At 42.8% G+C, this 18,760-nt stretch overlaps 1 protein-coding gene across 4 annotated transcripts in view; it reads left to right on the plus strand.

Moving 5' to 3' along the window:
• Positions 1-18,760, plus strand: part of EPC1 (enhancer of polycomb homolog 1) — an 83,227-nt gene that overhangs the window by 43,562 nt on the left and 20,905 nt on the right. For all 4 annotated transcript variants that reach the window (XM_084781956.1, XM_084781955.1, XM_084781957.1 and 1 more), the window contains exon 2: positions 12,119-12,278. In XM_084781956.1, the coding sequence (XP_084638082.1) occupies positions 12,119-12,278 (160 nt within the window). The remainder of the gene's footprint in view (positions 1-12,118; positions 12,279-18,760) is intronic.

Raw genomic sequence — 18,760 nt, forward strand, 5'->3', positions numbered from 1 at the left:
TCAAGGCCAGCCGGTCTACAAAGTGAGTCTAGGGCAGTCACAGCTACACAGAGAAACCCTGTCTGGAAAAACCAAAAAAGAAAAAAGAAAAGAAAAGAAAGAGAGAAAATAAGCCGACTTGAAGTCCTGAAAGTTTACCCTTTGAAGCAAGAGAATTAGAGTAAATCATGTATTCTCACAATTAAGTCCTTTACTTGAATTAAACTTTTTTGCATTCATTTCCATTTCTTTGATCTGATAATGAAGATTGATGTCAAAGGCTTTCTTACTACCTACAGTTAAGTTCCCATCACCCTCGGCAATGAGCACATACCAGAAGATTCTGTATACGGTCCTTGCCTTTTGTGATTTTTCCCCTGTAATACATTTGATTAAAATGAAACAGTAGGCCTTTTACATGCCCTTCTTGACTGTTGAAAAATATTCTACTAGAGTCAGAAATTTTTTCTAAAGATTTATTATTTGTTATTGTGTATACAGAGCTCTGCCTGCATGCACATCTGCAGGCCAGAGGAGGGCATCAGATCACATTATAGATGGTTGTGAGCCACCATGTGGTTGCTGGGAATTGAACTCACGACCTCTGGAAGAACAGTCAGAGTGCTCTTAACCACTGAGCCATCTCTCCAGCCCCAGAAATTATTTTTATATGCCATTAAAAACAAAAACAGTTGTATCACATATTAAGCTAATTAGTAATTTGAAATTATCAGAAACTTATTTTCTTCTGTGTTTAATTAGAATTAATAAACATGGAATAAGTTTGAGCAAATGCAGAAAACAGGATTTTTTGAGATGGTCAGGCCTTTAAAAGCTGCTGTGGGAATATACTGATGTTGACACATGTAAGAGAGGACTCTAATGGGTTATGACTTGCTGAAGCCAGGTAACTAGGTGTCCTTTAATGAAGGAAATTGTGTGCAGCTGCTTTTAGTGTTAGTCTGAAAAAAAAAAGTAACTACACAGATGTGTCACCTTTTTCATCCAAGCCATGTCACACTGCCCCAGTTTCCTTAGTTGCCCAGGTCCCAGCATCTGTGCGCATCTGGCTTACTTGGTGTAATAAAGCAAGTGGAACAGCAGCTGAGTTCTGTTTGTAACCTTAACCAGCTGGAAAACAAAATAGATAAAACTTATTTTTATAGGTCAAATTTGACACTATTTCAAAGAAATTTGTTTATCATACAAGTCTTCTCTCTGAATAGTGAATAATTTATTTCTTTTATAACAGTAAAATTGATTTTATACTTCGTTCTAAAAGCAAGTGAATTCCTTAGTAGTTTCCTTTTAGTTAAAAGCCTATTTCCAGCACTCGGAAGGCAGAGGCAGGTGGATCACTGTGAGTTCAAGGCCAGCCTGGTCTAACAAAGCAAGTCTAGGTCAGCCAGGGCTGTTATATAGAGAAACCCTGTCTGGAAAAGCCAGAAGGGGGCAGAGGGGGTGGGGGTAGCAGGGAGGAATGAAGCCAATTCTCTTCCTATAAGGAAATTTCTACTCCTGAGTACGTTCTATAAATAAATCCCTTACTTATGAAATGGCAGGTTGAGTTCCAGCAGCCATGTGAATGCAGGCATGGGGGCACAGTGTTCATGCTTCAGATTCGAAACCTAGCTCATTCTGTGAGCTCTGGGGAAGCTGCCCAGTGCTAGTGCTGACCTCTGCACCACCACCCCAGTTCCCACGTGCCACATCTTGGTAAGTGTGGCACCAGAGCTTATAGAAGAAGAGCGCTGGAAGAAATAGTAAATAGAATAATTGCATTTTTGACTCTGCAAGATAAAGCAATGCTTACTGAAGGCATGCCTTGCTGCGCTGTGTTCAGCACTTCCAGAACTGAGTGACAGAGTGATAAGGCATCGGGAAGCATAGGTACATGGTGATGACTTTCTAGTCAAGTAAATGAAGGTAGGAAGTCCACTGCCTTCCTGAATTGACTGTAGCTTCTTGTGATCCTTGTAGCCATTATTACATCTTCAGCTGTGTCACGCTTTTGTGGCTCCTTTTTTTATTTTTATTTTTATTTTTAAATTAAGTTATTTATTTATGTTACCTCCCACCTCTCCTCCCAGGCCCTCTCTCTCCCTCAAGTCTCCCTCGTCCACCCCTCCTCCCCTTCTCCTTTTGTGTCATTTCCAATCAGTTGTGCAACCAGAAAAATCTCATCGAAGCACATTATAATGAGGGAGGTTTTCTCATCAAAAATCATGGAACCTTCAGAATTGGCTAACGGGCTCATCAGAGCTAATAGAGACTGAAGTGCCAACCAGGGAGCATGCGTGGGACTGACCTAGGCCCTGTGCACATATCTAAGAGTTGTGCAGCTGGCTCTTCACGTGGAACTCCTGAAGCAGGAGCAGACTACAAGGCTACCTTTGGATCCCATTCCCCTAACTGGGCTGCCTTGACTAACCTCAATAGAAGATGTGCCTAGTCTTCTGCAACTTGACGGGCCAAGACTGGTTGATATCCATGGGTGGCTCCTCTTAATATTAGCAGCCAGCCTGAACCCAGCCATAGCCGGAGAAAGGCGTTACACACCCTTGAAAGACTCGGAGTGTGGAGCCATACTACAACCCAAGTCCCTCTTCTCCCACTGTGGGCAGGTGACACAATCTGAGTGAGCATCACCATCCCTGTAAAATGGGTGTACATAGTAACAGACCTAGAAGTAAAGATGAAGTACGTGGTATGTGGTCTACAGATGTAACGCTTTTACTTAATAAGCTGTGTTTTGCTCTCCCGTAACTTTTACTGAGTACTGGAGGTCTTGCTGTTACAGATCACTGTATATCAAAATTTAGACAGATGTATGCCAAAGGTCTGGGACTTGTTTGTGAAGGATTGGACAGTAGATACTTAGCTTGGCAGGCTTTCCCATCTTCAAGAGTTACTCAGCTCTCCTGTGGAGCAAAAGCAGCCTTGGGCAGCCTTCAGTGACCCACCAAGGCTGAGGCTTTCTTACACAAACATCTGTGGGCTGGACTTGACACACACACCCAGCTGCAGTTTGCAAGCCTCTAACCTTTTTTCCATAAAATGTGATGAAAAGGTGGGAAGTAGCTCAGTTTAAATTCAGCAGTGGATGAGAACTGCAAGAGTTTCCCCAATTGGTGATTCTATTGGAGAAGAGACTGAGTTTACCATGTCATGGCTTAATGTTATAATTTGAAACATATATATTTACTCCTGTGAATTTGGACCTCATGAAACTTGTCAGTACATTACACTAATAAGACATACTAAGTTCTTACAGGCCGGGCATCATCTGTGTGGGCAGAACATGTCATCTGTGAAGATGCTCCGTCCTTTTTCCCAGAGTGCATTTGCTGAGATTGTTTGATACACAGGGATCCTCTGACTGGGCGATGCCTCTAGAACTGCTTTGCAGAGACAGCACTGATGTTTTAGAACCACCCTCCTCCAGGAGAACCTTGTTATAGTCACCTCTTGTAGGTGGGTCAGTGCAACAGGTGTATTCTGTGACTGAGTGACACCTTGTCAACCCTATTCAAAACTGTATGCTATCATTCTGCTACAGTCATTGACCATGTACGCTGTGTGGCTGTGACAGGAAGACTGTTCACAAACCATCCAGTTAAGAAGAGAGATGCAACTACTTGTTTCTTTTTGCTCTTTTAAAAAGATTGTTTGGAGATCATTTCAGTTATAGAAAAGTTTAAGAAAAGGGATAGTACAGAAGCTGAGGAGAAAACTCAGTCAGTCAAGGGATTACAGGCACCTGCCTTCAGTTCCCAGAACCCACATAAAAAGTAAAAAGCCACTAGTGGAGACCTGGGCCTTGCCGATAGCAGTGTAAAAAGCCAATTGTGGCAGCCCACATTTCCACCCAGCACTGAGGGTGCAGAGGCAGGAGGATCCCCACACCTTGCTGGCTGGCCAGTCGAGCCAAGCTTATGGAGCCGTGTTCAGTGAGAAACCTTGTCTCAAAAGAACAAAGTGGACAGTAATCAGGAAGCTTTCCCCAGGAGCTCAATGGGCACACATGCACGCATGTACACGCGTGTGCCACACAAAGAATAGCACACAGATCTCTGTGGACTTTGGACCCAGATGTGTTCTCTGGTTCCCTTTCCCTGAGCCTCCCCTGCGTCTTCACAAGCCACCTGTTGCACCATGCCTCTTTAAGTATTTCAGTCCTGGTTTTGGTTTAGGGGTTTGTTTTGTTTTGTTTTGTTTTTTATCTCTGAGAGAGAGAGAGAGAGAGAGAGAGAGAGAGAGAGAGAGAGACAGAGAGAGTGTGTGTGTGTGTGTGTGTGTGTGTGTGTGTGTGTACACACTAGAAACTTCTGTAAGACACTTGACTCTGAGTGGGAAGTGGCAGAAGGCTGGACTGGACTGTTACGGCTAGGTGCACACCTTTAATCCCAGCACTCGGGAGGCAGAGACAGGGGGATCTCTGTCTGCAAAGAGTTCCAGGACAGCAAAGGTTGCTGTGTTCCACCTTTTCAAAAAGACCGCTGTAGCTCCAGAAAGGGGGGGGGGGCGGTCGCGCAGCATGGTGTGTTCTGCTGGCTGACTGAGCTCTGCCTTTGAGGTGGGAAGTGCTGAATAGCTTCTAAGAGTTAGGGGTGGGGGATGCACTGGGGCTTGGGGGACCTAGGCTTCGGGCCTGGGTGGATGAGCAGGACAGTGAAGTAAAAGCAGGAGAGACCATGGTGGGGGGGGGGGGGGTAGGGGAAGCAGAGTATATAACCAGAGGCTTACCTGGTCCTCTGAACGTGTAATAGCGAGGACAGTAGTGAAGCTGCGTCTGTGGCAGTGCGCCCTGCTGCTGAATGCAGCTGTTCCTGTCAGGATGTGTTTACGGTCAGTCTCAGTGCTGCCTACACTGGCTTAACAAAATAATGGTTGTGTTTCCTTTCACTGAGTTAGAAGAAACCACAGACAAGCGGAAAGGAGACACTGAGATGTAGACATTATCATTGTGAAGTTTTTAACCAGAAAAGGAAAAGAAAGTGGCTTTGGGCTTGTTCTAATTAAGATTGTGACTTTCCTAAAAATAAAGAACTGTTGTCCTCGTGCTGCTGGGCATCATTGTATGGAGCCTTTTTGAGAAGTGAAGTACAGACTGCCCAAGTCAGAGGGGGCAAGGCTCGAAACCAAACTAAGTTTACTTTTGAACATGTTAGTAGCTAACGCCCTGCTTGTTTTGTAAAGAAACCATCTGTCAGTTAAGTCAAAAGACAAGATGTTTTAGGAAGAAAGACAACACAAGCGAGCTCAGTGAGAAGCTGTGAATTCTCTGCATTTTTCCCCCAGGAGGTTAATTGAAGCAGGCTTGGGTGTTACCAGATTGATAAGCTGTTCCTACCACAGAAAAGCAGATGTAAGGTCTGCCCCATAGCTCAGCCTTTTAGGGGTCTTTTCAGTTTCTGCAAGTCTCAGAAACAAAAATTTGTTTTCTGGTTTGTTTGGGTTTTTTCAATTATAAATATTAAATTGCTTTATGTAAATTTTGTCATTTGTATCTTGGGGAGTTGCTGGCCACGTGTTACACAATGTTGGTAAGAGGTGAGGTGGCTGTTGGGAGCTGCTCCTTATTGCCAAACTTCTTTCTAGTGGAATGACAGCATCTTCTCTATTGGGTTTGGAACTGTAAACTCCTGGCAGTAGTTGTAAGACATCCTTCCTTGGCCACAGACTCTCACGCTACCAAAACATGCCCAGTGCTCAATGTTAGCAGTAAAGCAACAAATACTTCATAATGTAAAATAACAAAACTACTTTTATAATTAAAAATCTGGAAATAGAATTTCAGAATTATATTTTGAGTATAGTGGGAAATTGTTTCGGTTTATTTGTTTTGTAAAATTATAAATATTAAATTGCTTTATCATGCAACACTGTCCTTCAATGTTTTTTTAACTTCCCTTGAGCATTTGAAATGTCAAAGCAAAACATATTTTGTTTGCTTTTATGAAAATTTATCTTAGTTTTTATGAAGTCTATATGAAACCAGTCATTTGTGGACTTTAAATAACTAGTGCAATTTTTAAAAAATGTTTATTGAGTGCTTATAATGTGTTAGGTCTGATTCTTTGCCTAGAGCAAAACAAAGCAGAAAAACACTTCTCCACTCATAGCCCCACACTCTGCTCAAGGAGACTGACAACAAATCAGCGTAGTCTCTAAGGCTAATATGCCCTGTAGAAGAATTGAAGCAGGGTTGGGGGAGGGGGGCTTTCTTTTTCTTTTGTGGTACTGGAGAGCCAAACCCCAGGGCTTCAAGTGTGCTAGGCCTGTGCCCTACCACTGAGCTACATCCTCAGCTTTTTAAAATAAGATTTTATGAAAATGTTCAAGCACTGAGTAAATTAAAGACCTTCCCAGTGATTGCTCCTTTACGATACCTCACTCGCCAGCCCCTGCAGTTCACATTTTGTTTTGCTTGTTTGTTTTCTATCTATGCATCTCTCTGGGCGCCTGTCCACCTTATTGGAATTCCTAGGAATCGAGCTCAGGGCTTACAAATGCCAGTGAAGAAAGAGTTTTCTACTGTGCTCACCCCCCTTTATGTTTGAAGTATATTTTAAGCTCAAATGCTGTTTCACATTTGTGTTTCAGCATGCATAGCATCAACTAGAGTTCAGTTGTTTGCTTGGTTTTCATCTTCTTTTATTTTGAGGTAAAATTGACATACAGTAGAATTGACAAATAGTGTATCCTAGTAGAATTTTAACATATGTTCATATCACCTAACCTCATATCAAAATACATCGTTGTCCTCCGTTAGCGTCCGTTTCCTCAGGAGCTGATGCTAGGAAGCTAACTGGTTCTCTTGTTGCTGTACCACATTTTACCCTGTCTGGAGCGCAGGAGGCTGGTTGTCATGGGGGTCACGGCCAGATGCTCATGCTGCGCACGTGCTTTAGCACTGAGCTTAAGTGTAGCAGGACCACCTGTGCACACTGGACGTGGCAGTCAGAAGCTGTTGTTGGTAAACTGATTTGAGCATTCTTATTCAGGTCTTTTGTGAGCTTATATCCAGTTTCTCTTGAACCAATACTTGGAAATAGATTTGTCAGGCTACATGGACTATGAATGTTGGGTTTTCATAAAAGTCGCTGCTGTGGCTCTTTCTCAATGATAGGATATCACAGGAATGAATGCTGTCATTACAAATCCTCATCCTCATCAGCTTTTGATGTTAGCTTTTCAATTTCAGCCACTCTGTGAGAATACAGTGCAAGAGCTAGGAAGCAGTGATCTGTTTAGGAGACCTGGACAGATTTGGAAGATGTGGAAGGAAGGTGTTGGGAGTTTGGCCAACGGCAAGGACTCTGTGACTATAGCTGGATCATTAGCCTTCAGTAGATTTTAACAACATTACCATCATTTATTTGACCATGAGGACATTATATATACATATCATTACTACTTAGAGAAAAGTGCCTCTGACTCAGTTAGCTTAGTCTAATGTGGCCCTGACGGTGACCCTGTTGTGAGGTCATCACATGCTTAAGTAGAAGTGTAGTGAATAAGTGAGCACACTTCCATCCTTTTGGTGTGTGACATTGATCCATCTGTTGTGAAGCAGGAAGAAACGAGTCTCCTTGTGCTTCATTGAGGCTCCTTTCTCAGCTTTCCTCAGCGATAGTTTATAAAAACACAACAAAATAAGCCAGGCTATTAAACTACAATCTCAGTAGTTGCAAAGGTGGTACTGTCTGGTCCTCAAGATGAAAACATTTATTACCTCAAACGCCATGGAGTACATCTTTTGAAGAAAAAGTTTAAAGGGCAATGTAGACACCGCTAACCTGGAGGAGTTTACATTTGGAGGGTTGGCATGTAAACACAATTACAGCCTGCTATCCGGTGTATAAGATGTGCTTGTGTAGGAGCACTCTCTCAAGGGGACAGCAGGGTTCACCTTTTCAGATAGGTTCATCTCCGGCACTTAATAGAAGTCTGGGAGTTTTTTGTTTTTTGTTCTTTAAGGCATCTTAAGACTTCTCAAAAATTACTGGTGTGCCCTGTTTAGAGCCATGCATTCTTTCCCTCAAGCAGCTTTTACTTGAATCAGGTAGCTGACATCAGTCTGTTGACACAGCAGAGTATAGGAGTCAGAGAACAGTCGTGGATGGCTGTCGTCCCTCTTGTACCTCTGAAACAGCTCCTCATTTCCTGCTCTATATACAAGTTAGCTGGCCCTCTGGCTTCTGGGGTCTTCTGTAACCACTCCCCATCTCACTGTAGGAACACTGGAATTACAGCTGTGCTACAACACTCTGCGTTTCAGATGTGTCCTCAGTGCAGGAGGGATCTGCAGGAGGATCCAAAAGATAAACTACATCTCACACGTTCATCTAAGCATGAAGGATGGAGACAAGAGTACAGACGAGGATAAATGCCCCTGCTTCCTCCCTCCTGACATTGAGGGTATCTAAGAGCAGAAGTGTGTGCGTGTGCCCTCCTAGCTTGAGGCCTAGCAAAGCACCCCCTCTCTGTTAGGGACGAGGGCAAAGGGGGCTGGAGCTCAGCATCACTCCTCCTCCTTCCCGCCATTCACACTTGGTGTCTACCGCCTCCCAGGAGCCAGCAGCCAGCGCATGGACTTAATAAACAAAGTGTTTGTTTACATTCCGTAGTTCTTAACTGTGCACCTCTGATCAAGTGTGGCAAACTGTGAAGTAGCCTGTAAGTTTGACTTACAGAGCTTCTATACCTTTAAAAAAAAAGCATAAGATAAAGCTATAGCAAGTTTGTAAGATTATTCCACAAGACTTATTTCTTTAATGTAAAAAAAGAAGCAGCCCTTTCAGAGCTAAGGGAAGCCAAGTGACAGTTGAGGGGACTTGCCGATAACTTGTAAGGATAATAATAAAAATGAATAAAAATAAAGTTTTATGGGATGTGTGTGTGTGTGTGTGTGTGTGTGTGTGTGTGTGTGTGTGTGTAAGAGATACTGAGCCAGGTGATGGCATGTGCTTGATACCCAGTACTTAAAATGCTAAGGCAGGAGCAACGAGTGCTGCTGAGTTTGAAGTCATCCTGGGCTGTGTAGTAAGCTCCAAGTCAGCTTGTGCTGCATGGTGAGACCCTGTCTCAGAAAATCAAAAGAGCCTGGGTTACTGAGTAATATCACTCCAGGGAATGTTGGACTAGAATTTGAGAGTGTCTGAATAATGTCTCTTGGAGAGAATAGAGTCTCAGTGTAGAAGGCTCTCCAGCATATATGGAGTGACCCAAAGCATGTAATGTGACTCTGTTGTACAGTAAAACTCTGTATATTCCTTTATAATATATTGCTAGTTATATTTATTGTACAGAAAAGTATCTGGGAGAATATTACATTCTTAATGAGCTTCTGTTCATACAGCTAGAATGAGTTTCACTTGTGAAACTGTGTGTAAGAGCTTTCTGGTAAGAAAGTTTTCTGAGTAATAACTAAACCAAAGTGTATTTTGCACATCTGTTATACTAAAACTTACAGCCTTACGTTTATCTTACTTAAAATCTAACCAGTTTTGTGAAGGCACTCTCTCGGGTGCTCCTCCCCTTCCCCTCCCCCCTCCCCCCAGTTGACTGGAAGACGGCCAGGAATCAGACTGTTGGGTGTTGGAGTTCGCTCAAATCCAAACAGCCTGAGTCCAGGGCACAAGCTTCCAGCTCCGTTCTTACCATGTGTCCAGAAAAGGCTTTGGAAAGTCAGAAGAAAAATAATTACTTGGGATAAAGGATTGGGCTTGTATGTGTTCATTACGGAAAAGATAATTCCTGCCTTTCTGTAAAAGGATCCTTCTGTTTGGTTCACATGAAAGAGCCTTTTAAATTCATAAAGCTATACGAACAGGATATTTGAATCACAAAATATTTCTTACACATAATCTGCTGTCTTCATATATATTAAGTTGAGCTCTGTTTTCCATCCTGGGTCTCTGAAGTAGAGCCAGTAAAAGGTAGCAATGGTGCATAGTCCAGGGAACACCATCACTTGAAGATTTGAAGGTAGGCAGAGTAATTCAGGCCCACACCGTCTTTCCTGCCAGCCAAGCAGTTTTAACAGAAGCTTCTGCTCCAGTTGCTCCAGATGGAAATCTATGTCCTAAACTGTGTCTCAAGCGAGCGTGTTCTCTCTCTCTCTCTCTCTCTCTCTCTCTCTCTCTCTCTCTCTCTCTCTCTCTCTCTCTCTCTCCCTCTCTCTCTCTCTCTCTCCCTCTCTCCCTCTCTCCCTCTCTCCCTCTCCCTTTCTCTCAATATGTGGAACTGGGTTTGAATGAAGAAATGGCACAAATAGCCTATTGTCTTTGGAGCACCAGCTCAGGAGTTAGTAGTGTGATGGTGCCTGTCACAGGTTATGATGTCGAAGTTCATGAAGCCATTTTGTACAAGGATCAAGATGGAAGATTTGGACTCGGGCTTAAATCAGTAGATAATGTTGTTATTTGGGGAGCTAGTGCAGGCTTCTCTTCCACCCTTCTTGGTTACTCTAAGATATGGGGTCCAAGTGCTCCAAATCAGTATTGACTGCTTCATTCAGGAGCTCTGATATAGGTGCACAGGCAGGCTCTTGGCTTTACTTTTAAGGGTAGAAAAATAATAGTGCAAGATAGTTCTGCAACCACAGGCAGCCTTCTCTAACAGAACACCGTTGGGCTGAAGTCCCCCAAATCATAGATAGTCACCATGTGGGACTGCAGTTAGCATTGCAGTCATGCCTTACTTTTACCTTTGAACATGTCATTAAGCTGATGATGCCAAGCATTATGAAAATTGCGATGCGTCACTTCTAGCCTGTGGTTTAGATTCCATTCACACTGCAAGGTAGTGGAAGCCTCCGAGTTCCTTAAGCAATTTCTATCACCCACATGAATGCTTTCCCAGAGCAGGGGAGCATATTCCACCTAGAGACATCCTGTCTTCTTCAGGCCTGGGACTCATAACAGCTTTCAAGGTAGATGTAGCTTTATCCTGGCTTTACAGATGTGATTGACACCTTTCAAAAGACTTACTGACTTTCCTAGAATCATTTCTCTTTTGGAAACCTGATGCTGGTGGCACGTGCTTAGGACAACTGCTGTGAGCTTAGCTATGTGAGAACCAGTCGCCTTTGTTCTGGATGAAGCGCATTTCTGGCTGTGCTCCTCAGTTCCACAGAGTGTTTGTATTTTAATACATCAGTATGGTACACCTAGGGCGGCTGCCTGTGGCTCGGCCAGCACAATCCCATCCATGTAGGCGTTATGCTCTCCCACGTAGGTTGCGAAAGACTGTCAGGATTCTCACTGAAGCGTGACTGCCTTCACTTGGTATGCCTCAACTGTTGCTTTAACTATGCTAAGCATCTAGAATAAAAGTCAAAAACATAGTTATTGCTGCCATTCTCAAACCCCAGTTTGTCAGTTCTGCACAGCCCGTGTCCTGCAGCCCAGAGTGGTTTGCTGGTAAAACAACTGGTTACTGCAGTCAAGAGCTTCAGTCCATGCATAAGAAAATAGTAAAGTTGCCGTGAGAAACAAATCACCATTCACTTAGTGCAGAAGTTCTTACACTAAACAAGTTGCCAGTTCTCTCTCACTTGAAGATTAGCAGATCATACTTAGACATCTGAATGCTAACGTTGTGTGACGTGGCTACTGTGATGAGCACTTAGAACGCTTCCCCACTCAGTCTGATTTGTTCACTTTCCGATTCCTCCCTGCTGTAACAAGATGGCACTGGCATTTTTATACTGCTTTTCTTTCTAGCTGATGCCTATCCAGTATTATCCTAAATGTGGACAAATAAAAAGTAAATAAGTCTTGTCTTCAGGTGTCATCTGTAAACTAAGCTGTTAGTCAGAGTCTCATCTTTGGCAAATACTGCCTTTTGAGGAAATAGTGTGTCTGCTTAAAATGTTCTTATACGTGCTCCTTTGGTCCCAGCCCTTGAAGGGCTGATGGATCTTTGTGAGTTTGACAGCAGCATGGTCTAAACAGTGAGCCCCTATGTGCCCCCTGACACACACACACACACACACACACAGTTAGGCTAGCTGTGCTTGTTGGGTCTACCAAAATTCCTTCATTTGAAAACAAGTGAGCAGAAACTTCTGTAAGGCTGTACATTCTGATGACTGTCTTAAAGCTTACACTTTGTATTTTCCTGTTTCTAGGAGCACCATCTTCAACGGGCTATCTCTGCACAGCAGGTGTACGGCGAGAAGCGGGATAATATGGTTATTCCAGTTCCCGAGGCAGAAAGTAACATCGCTTACTATGAGTCCATCTACCCTGGGGAGTTCAAGATGCCAAAGCAGCTCATTCACATACAGCGTGAGTGCTCCTCCTCCTGTGTCTACCTCCTGATGGGCCCTTGACCACTGTGCCCGAAGTTAGTAGGGCCTATTTCCCACTTAACATGGTGTGTGAGAGTCTGGGGGTAGACCTCTTCTGAAGGAGTACAAAGTGTGCTACAAAGCCCTGTGCTGCACAGTGGTGGCACAAATGTTCTTCTAATGTGAGGGAAGATCAGAAGTTAAATCATCCTCAGCTACATTGTGAGTTTGAAGTCAGCAAAGATCCTGTCTCAAAGAAGAAGAAAAAGTGGTGTTTGAGATACCTGTCTTATGAAAAGATGACACTTGTCTATACCATTTTCTAGCTCCATCATATGCTGCTTCAGACAAGAAGGATCTTAATATGCCTTAGAATAAAAGCAGTTTTCATTTTGTTTAGAATTAGTAATGTTACCTGCCTCAAAGAATGAGATGTAAGTGAGGAGTCAGCATTTCCTGGGAAGGGTTTGTAAGTCATTCTGTGAAATAACAGGTTGTTTCCTGAGGTGTGGCTGCCAGTCCTGACCTGTACTACACTAGTAGGACCAGGTGCTAGTGTTTTAGTGTCAGTGTTCTGATTTGAAAGGCATTCACTAGCCAGGTGTGGTGGTGCACGCCTTTAATTCCAGCACTATGAAGGCAGAGGCAGGTGAATCTCTGAGTTCAAGGACAGCCTGGTCTACAAAGAGAGTCCAGGACAGCCAAGGCTACACAGAGAAACCCTGTCTGGAGGATGGAGGGGAAAAAGGTATTTCCCACCACTTACTAGTGAACTAGAAGTGATTGCTTAAAATGACCCATTTGGTGATGATAAACTGAGAGCTTATAGGCTTGCATTATTAAACTTTACTTACCTAGTGTCAGGTAGTTGACAACTTTTAAAAACAAGTAGTTGAAAAGGTTGACTAAGCCAACAATTAGGTAGTGAGTTAGGAACTAGTTAAAACCAGTTTCTCAATATGCTTCCTACAGGATCACTAAAGAGGAAGGCAGGTTTATACTGTGCTGGCAAAAGTCTATAGAAGGTTCCTTAGAAAGGCCTCTTGATAGTAAAGGGCAGTAAGCCAACATCTGAAATAATGAATGGGTCCAGCTAACTGTTCATTATTTTTGCTGAATAGTAACCCACAGTATATATACACCATATGCTTTGTTCATTAACCCATTGGAGGGCATTTGGGTAGCTTCTGGATTAAGGCTAGTACAAATGTAGTGGGTTAAGCTGGTTGATTTTTCGAATAATCAGCTGGCTTTCCACCCTTACTATATTTTACTTGGCTGTGGTGTATTGTGTCTTCCAGCCACAATATTGGGTAAGATATTTGCTTTGAGAGTTTATTGAGGACTTTGGCATCTAGGTTCATGAGAGGTATTGGTAATGTCTTGTTACTAATCATCTGTGTCACCTGATTATGCATCATGGTATTGGTGCTAGGGAATATTCCCTCTTTTTATGTCTTGTGGAAGAGATTGAATAACGTTGATAATTAATTCTTAAAGAATTGTTATTGGTTTGTAGTATGGTACTATGGTAAATGAAGAAAACTTAATTGTTCAGTATAGTAGTCAGGGTTCTCTAGAAGAGCAGAACTAATAGAATATGGGTATACACACACGCGCGCGCGCGCGCGTGTGCGTGCTCTATCAGTTCTGTTCATATATGTATATGGAATTTGTTAGAGTGGCTTACAGGCTATGGTCCAACAAGTCCAATGATGGCTGTCTACCAGTGGAAAGCTTAGGAGTCAAGAGTTGTTCAATCCTCAGGCTGGGTGTCTCAGCAGGTCTACAGTGTACACTGAAACCCTGAAGAAGTAGGCACTAATGCCAGTGAAGGAATGGACTTGCCAGCAAGAGTCGAGGGCACGTGGAGGGGGAAAAAGCTTTCTTCTTCCATGGCCTTTATCTAGGTGTGGCCCAGATTAAAGGTGGGTCTACCCATTCTAAATAATTTTATTAAGAAAAACTCCTCAGCCGGTCTTGGTGGTGCACACTTTTAATCCCAGCACTCCACTCGGGAGGCAGAGACAGACAGATCTGAATTTGAGGCCAGCCTGGTCTACAGAGTGAGTTCCGGGTCAGCCGGGGATACACAAGAGAAACCTGACTCAAAAAAAAAAAAAAAAAAAAGAAAAGAAAAGAAAAGAAAAAAAGGAAGGAAAGAAAGAAAAGTAAGAAAAAAAGAATAATCCTCAACAAGTGTACTCAGCTGCTTTGGTTTTAGTTCATTCCAGATGTAGTCTAACTGACAACCTAGAACAGCCATCACATATAGTATGTATTTTTTTCAGGTGGAAAATAAAACTCTTGACTTCTGATAGATGACTTAATAACTTGTTTGTGAAGAGTACGTTGCTTTGAATTCTTAGGAACCCTCTCAATAGTTCATGCATACACACATACTTGGGCCAGTTAAATTTACACCTTATGTGTATATACTTCTTTAGGAACTGTGTATGTGTGCCCACACTTGGATACATCATGCAGACATAAGTTAAAAATAAAGAAAACAGTATCAGACAGAAAAGCTCCTAAAGCTACACTACTTTTTCTTTGGGATTTCTGTTTTTGCCTTAATGTAATCGTACAGGGTTCATGAGACCATTTTCATATAAATGTGTTTTAAGCATATTATACCCCATCCTGTTGCTGTTTTTTTTCCCCCCCTAGGCAGTCTTGCTTTTGCTTTCATGTCTTCTGTAAATACCTGATTTTATGGATCTATAAAGCTTACGACCCAAAATTTGAGAGAAAACATGCAACAGTTGCCTTTCTGAACTGACTAAATTTGCTTGATATGATCATCTACAGTCACATCCATTTTACCACAGAGGACCTAACTTTGTTGTTATTTGTGACTGTAAGGTTCCATTGTGCGCAGACCACAGTTTCTTAGTCATCCCTTTGCTGTTGAATGCCTCGGTGGCTCATGATTAGTAGTGGAAAGTGAACACTGGTGCACAGTGTAGTCTCTAATGCCAGTGAAGGGACTTCCTTCTTCTGTGTCCTTTATCCAACAGGTGTGGCCCAGAATAAAGGTGGCTCTTCCTACCTCAAAGGTCCAGCTTAGAAGTCGGTCTTCCCACTTCAGATGGTCTGAGATAAAAGCCCTTACAGATGTGCACAGCTGTCCATTTGGGTTTTACTTAGGTTTAGGTGACAACTAAGAACAGCCACCACAGCTAGAATTATGTTGAGAAAGTCTGCTGTGCCTGCACCTCGGAGTGCTTTCCTCTCACAGGTTCAGAGTACCAGGTTTAATTAAGGCCTAATTCATTTAGCATATGTTTTACAAAGTGATTTGCTGGAGGGGCTGCCTTCTCATCTCTGTATACCTTAGGAGCTTTTGTTTTAAAATGTTGTCTTTATAGGAGCATGGATTTATTTCTGTATGCTCAATCCTGTTGTGTTGATGTACTCTATTTCTGTGCCAATGCCTCAGTGTTTATACGGCCTTGGCTCTGTGGTGCAGCTTGAAATCGGGGGCAGTGGTGATGTTGCCTTCACTGTTTATTTGGTGTTTTTTAGGGTGAAATTAATATGCCTTAAGGAGGCCATGATCAAAATGGTACTGCATGCTACTGCTGTGTATTGTGGGTGATGGTAGTCTTGTGTTAGTTTGTAAATCTATCAGTGAATCGTATTTCATTTCATCAAACATTAGCTTGGGAAATTCTACCTCTATTTTTATCTTTACTTGGCTTGGGAACAAAGCCATTATTTTCTCTTAGTACTGCTCAGAGTTCTGCCAGAAGAAACATTAAAACCATTACTGTCTTGAGCTCCATTCTCTAATGCTTCTAAACTAGTCACTTAGTATTGCTCAATATCTCCTGATCCAAGGGCTCAAAAAGCAATGATATGCCATAGCAATAAACAGTGTCTGTGTCACTGGGAAAGTGGCTGATCACAGGCTTAAGCAGGATGGGGAGGGACAAGATGACCAGGAACATTGTCAGTAAGGTGATAAATAATAAAGGATTGGAAAGGTGGGACTATAGCCTCAGCATGGTGACGAGTGAGCGAGATGAGTGTCTCATGCTTCCAGTTGCATGCCAGTTCGTGACACAGTGAGGAGAGCTGCACGATCAAAGTGATCTCATAGGGATCACTGATGTCTGCTGGACCGAAGACAGTGTGGTGAGGAGCAGGGTATCTGAGTAATTTCAGCCCTTCTCCTACTCTGCTTATTATATAAAGAAGAGGGGAAGAAATCAGCATTAGAGTGGAATCATTTGGGCAACATCTTGACTTGATAAATCCGAATTACCAGACGGAGCCCAAGGAGCAGCTCAGCCAATAAAGCCCCAGCCCATGCTGAGTTCATTCCCCAGGCCCGGGTCGTAAAAGAGGAGAACCAACTCCTGAAAATTGTCCTCTGACCTCCATGTGTGCACTGTGCATGCATGAGTGTGTGCATTCATGTGTATAATAAAATGTAATAAAAATGTAATGCCTGTTATGAGGCACAGATAAATATTACTTGCCTCACGATATTCAGAGGACTGAAACAGTCATATCCTATTCTACTCAAAAACACATGTAATCTATTTATGATAGAGGAACAAATCAAATTGTAAAAAGTGAAGAGTGTGTTTGGTTTGGTTTGGTTTGGTTATTACAGCCAGGGATTGAACCCAGGGTCCTGTAGACTGAAAAAAGTGCTTCTGCAACCGAGCTACATCCCTAGTCCAGCAAGGAGTGTGCATGAAGAGGAGGCGGAGGAGGAGGAGCTTAGCAGAGCTGATAGCTTTAAAGGCTTATGAGAATCTTAACATAATAAAAGATACTCCACTTTAAAGGAAGGCAAGAAATTCATCAGCCAAACTAACAACTAATGTGTAGTACCGCATTTTCCAGACTGTAAGACCCCACTTTTGGGGGGGGGGTGCGTCTTATGGTCCGAAAGATACAGTAAGTGGAGGAGTAATTGAGAACTATCAGATGACTTGACAAAACTGGAATACAGGCTACAGATGAAATCATTGTCTCGGCCAGAGCCATTATAGTCTCTCCTGATGACTTAGAAAATGAGAAAACAAATGTGTATGCATGTATGACAGTAGCTTGCACAGCTGCAGGTGCACATGGGAATAAGATGAGAAAACCTAGATTTTTTACAAATATAAATAAATAAACAATGTGCAGGGTTTAAATTTTCAAAGAAAGAATGATTTTTTGGTTGGGGCTGGAGGTCCTGGGCATATGATAGCTCATACCTGTTCCCTAAAGCTAAAACAGGAAGATGGTCAGCCTAGGCTGAAGAGTGCCAGGTAGAATGAACCTCGTCTTTTAAAAACAGAATGGTAGGCCAGCAAGATGACTGGTTGAGTTAAGGTACTTGTCTCTAAGACTCATGGCCTGTGTTTGAGCCCCACCCCCCACCTCCCAGGACCCACAATCAAGCTTACTGTTCCATTACTTCCCAGAGCAGGCACTCTGTCTGTCTCTATGCCCAGATTCTGAAAGAATGCACACCATGGTATTTCTTTGCCTATCTCCCTATCTACCTAAATCATGGTCCAGGGCCCTGCTTTGTGACTGATAAAGCCCACAACATCAACCACAGAGCTGTACATAGGAGGAATTCACAGGGTTTCAAGTTTAGGAGTACATTCTGAAAGTGACCCCAAGACTTAGGGCTTCACCATGAAGACATTAATGAATCTAATAGTGTTGCTGCCAGCTAGTGATGGTGTTGACTTTGAGATCTAAGGCATGGTTGTCAATACCACCACCCACAGTAAATAGCACATAATATGTTTCTTTTGATACTCAGAACTTATTTTTAGGAGATAATGTATTGAAAGAGTTCTTGTAGCAAAACTATGGAGTTAGTGCTTATGTCAAAACCAGACTGAGAAATGTATCCTCGTCTTTGGAAAGCGTGCTTTTCTCCAGGGGTTATACTGTGTTTCTGCTTCTTCACCCAGCACTGCTTAGTGTTGTACAAACCTGCTTGAGCCCAGTTAGTCCTTACATATGTAAGGCAAGTGTTGGACCACTGAATATACCCATAGCATGGTGGTATTTTTGTTTTGAAAGGCTTGTTTTTATTTTATGTGTATGAATGTGTTTCATGTGTGTGTGTGTGTGTGTGTGTGTATGTATGTATGTATGTATGTATGTATGTATGTATGTATGTGCATAGCATACACTGCTGGTGCCCATGGAGGCCAAAAGGGGGTCTGGCTCTCCTAGAATTAGTTGTGAATGGTTACAGGCTGTCTCAGAGGTGGAAACCAAACTCAGATCTCTGCAAGAGCTGCATATGCTCTTACCTCCTGAGCTGCCTCCTTTATTTCAGTGTGCATGTGTCTGACCTTTTTAAGGACATTAAGATCCACAGTGTGGTAGGGAGTTAGCAGCAGTTGACCAGCTGGATTTCATCGTAACTGACAAAACTTATTGGTGGTGTTGGAAAGATCTATATATATAGCTCAAGCTGGCCTCAGACTTGGGGCAAACTGGCTCAGCCTC

Source organism: Acomys minous, assembly GCF_964271855.1.
Source record: "Acomys minous genome assembly, chromosome: 5".
Classification (NCBI taxonomy): domain Eukaryota; kingdom Metazoa; phylum Chordata; class Mammalia; order Rodentia; family Muridae; genus Acomys; species Acomys minous.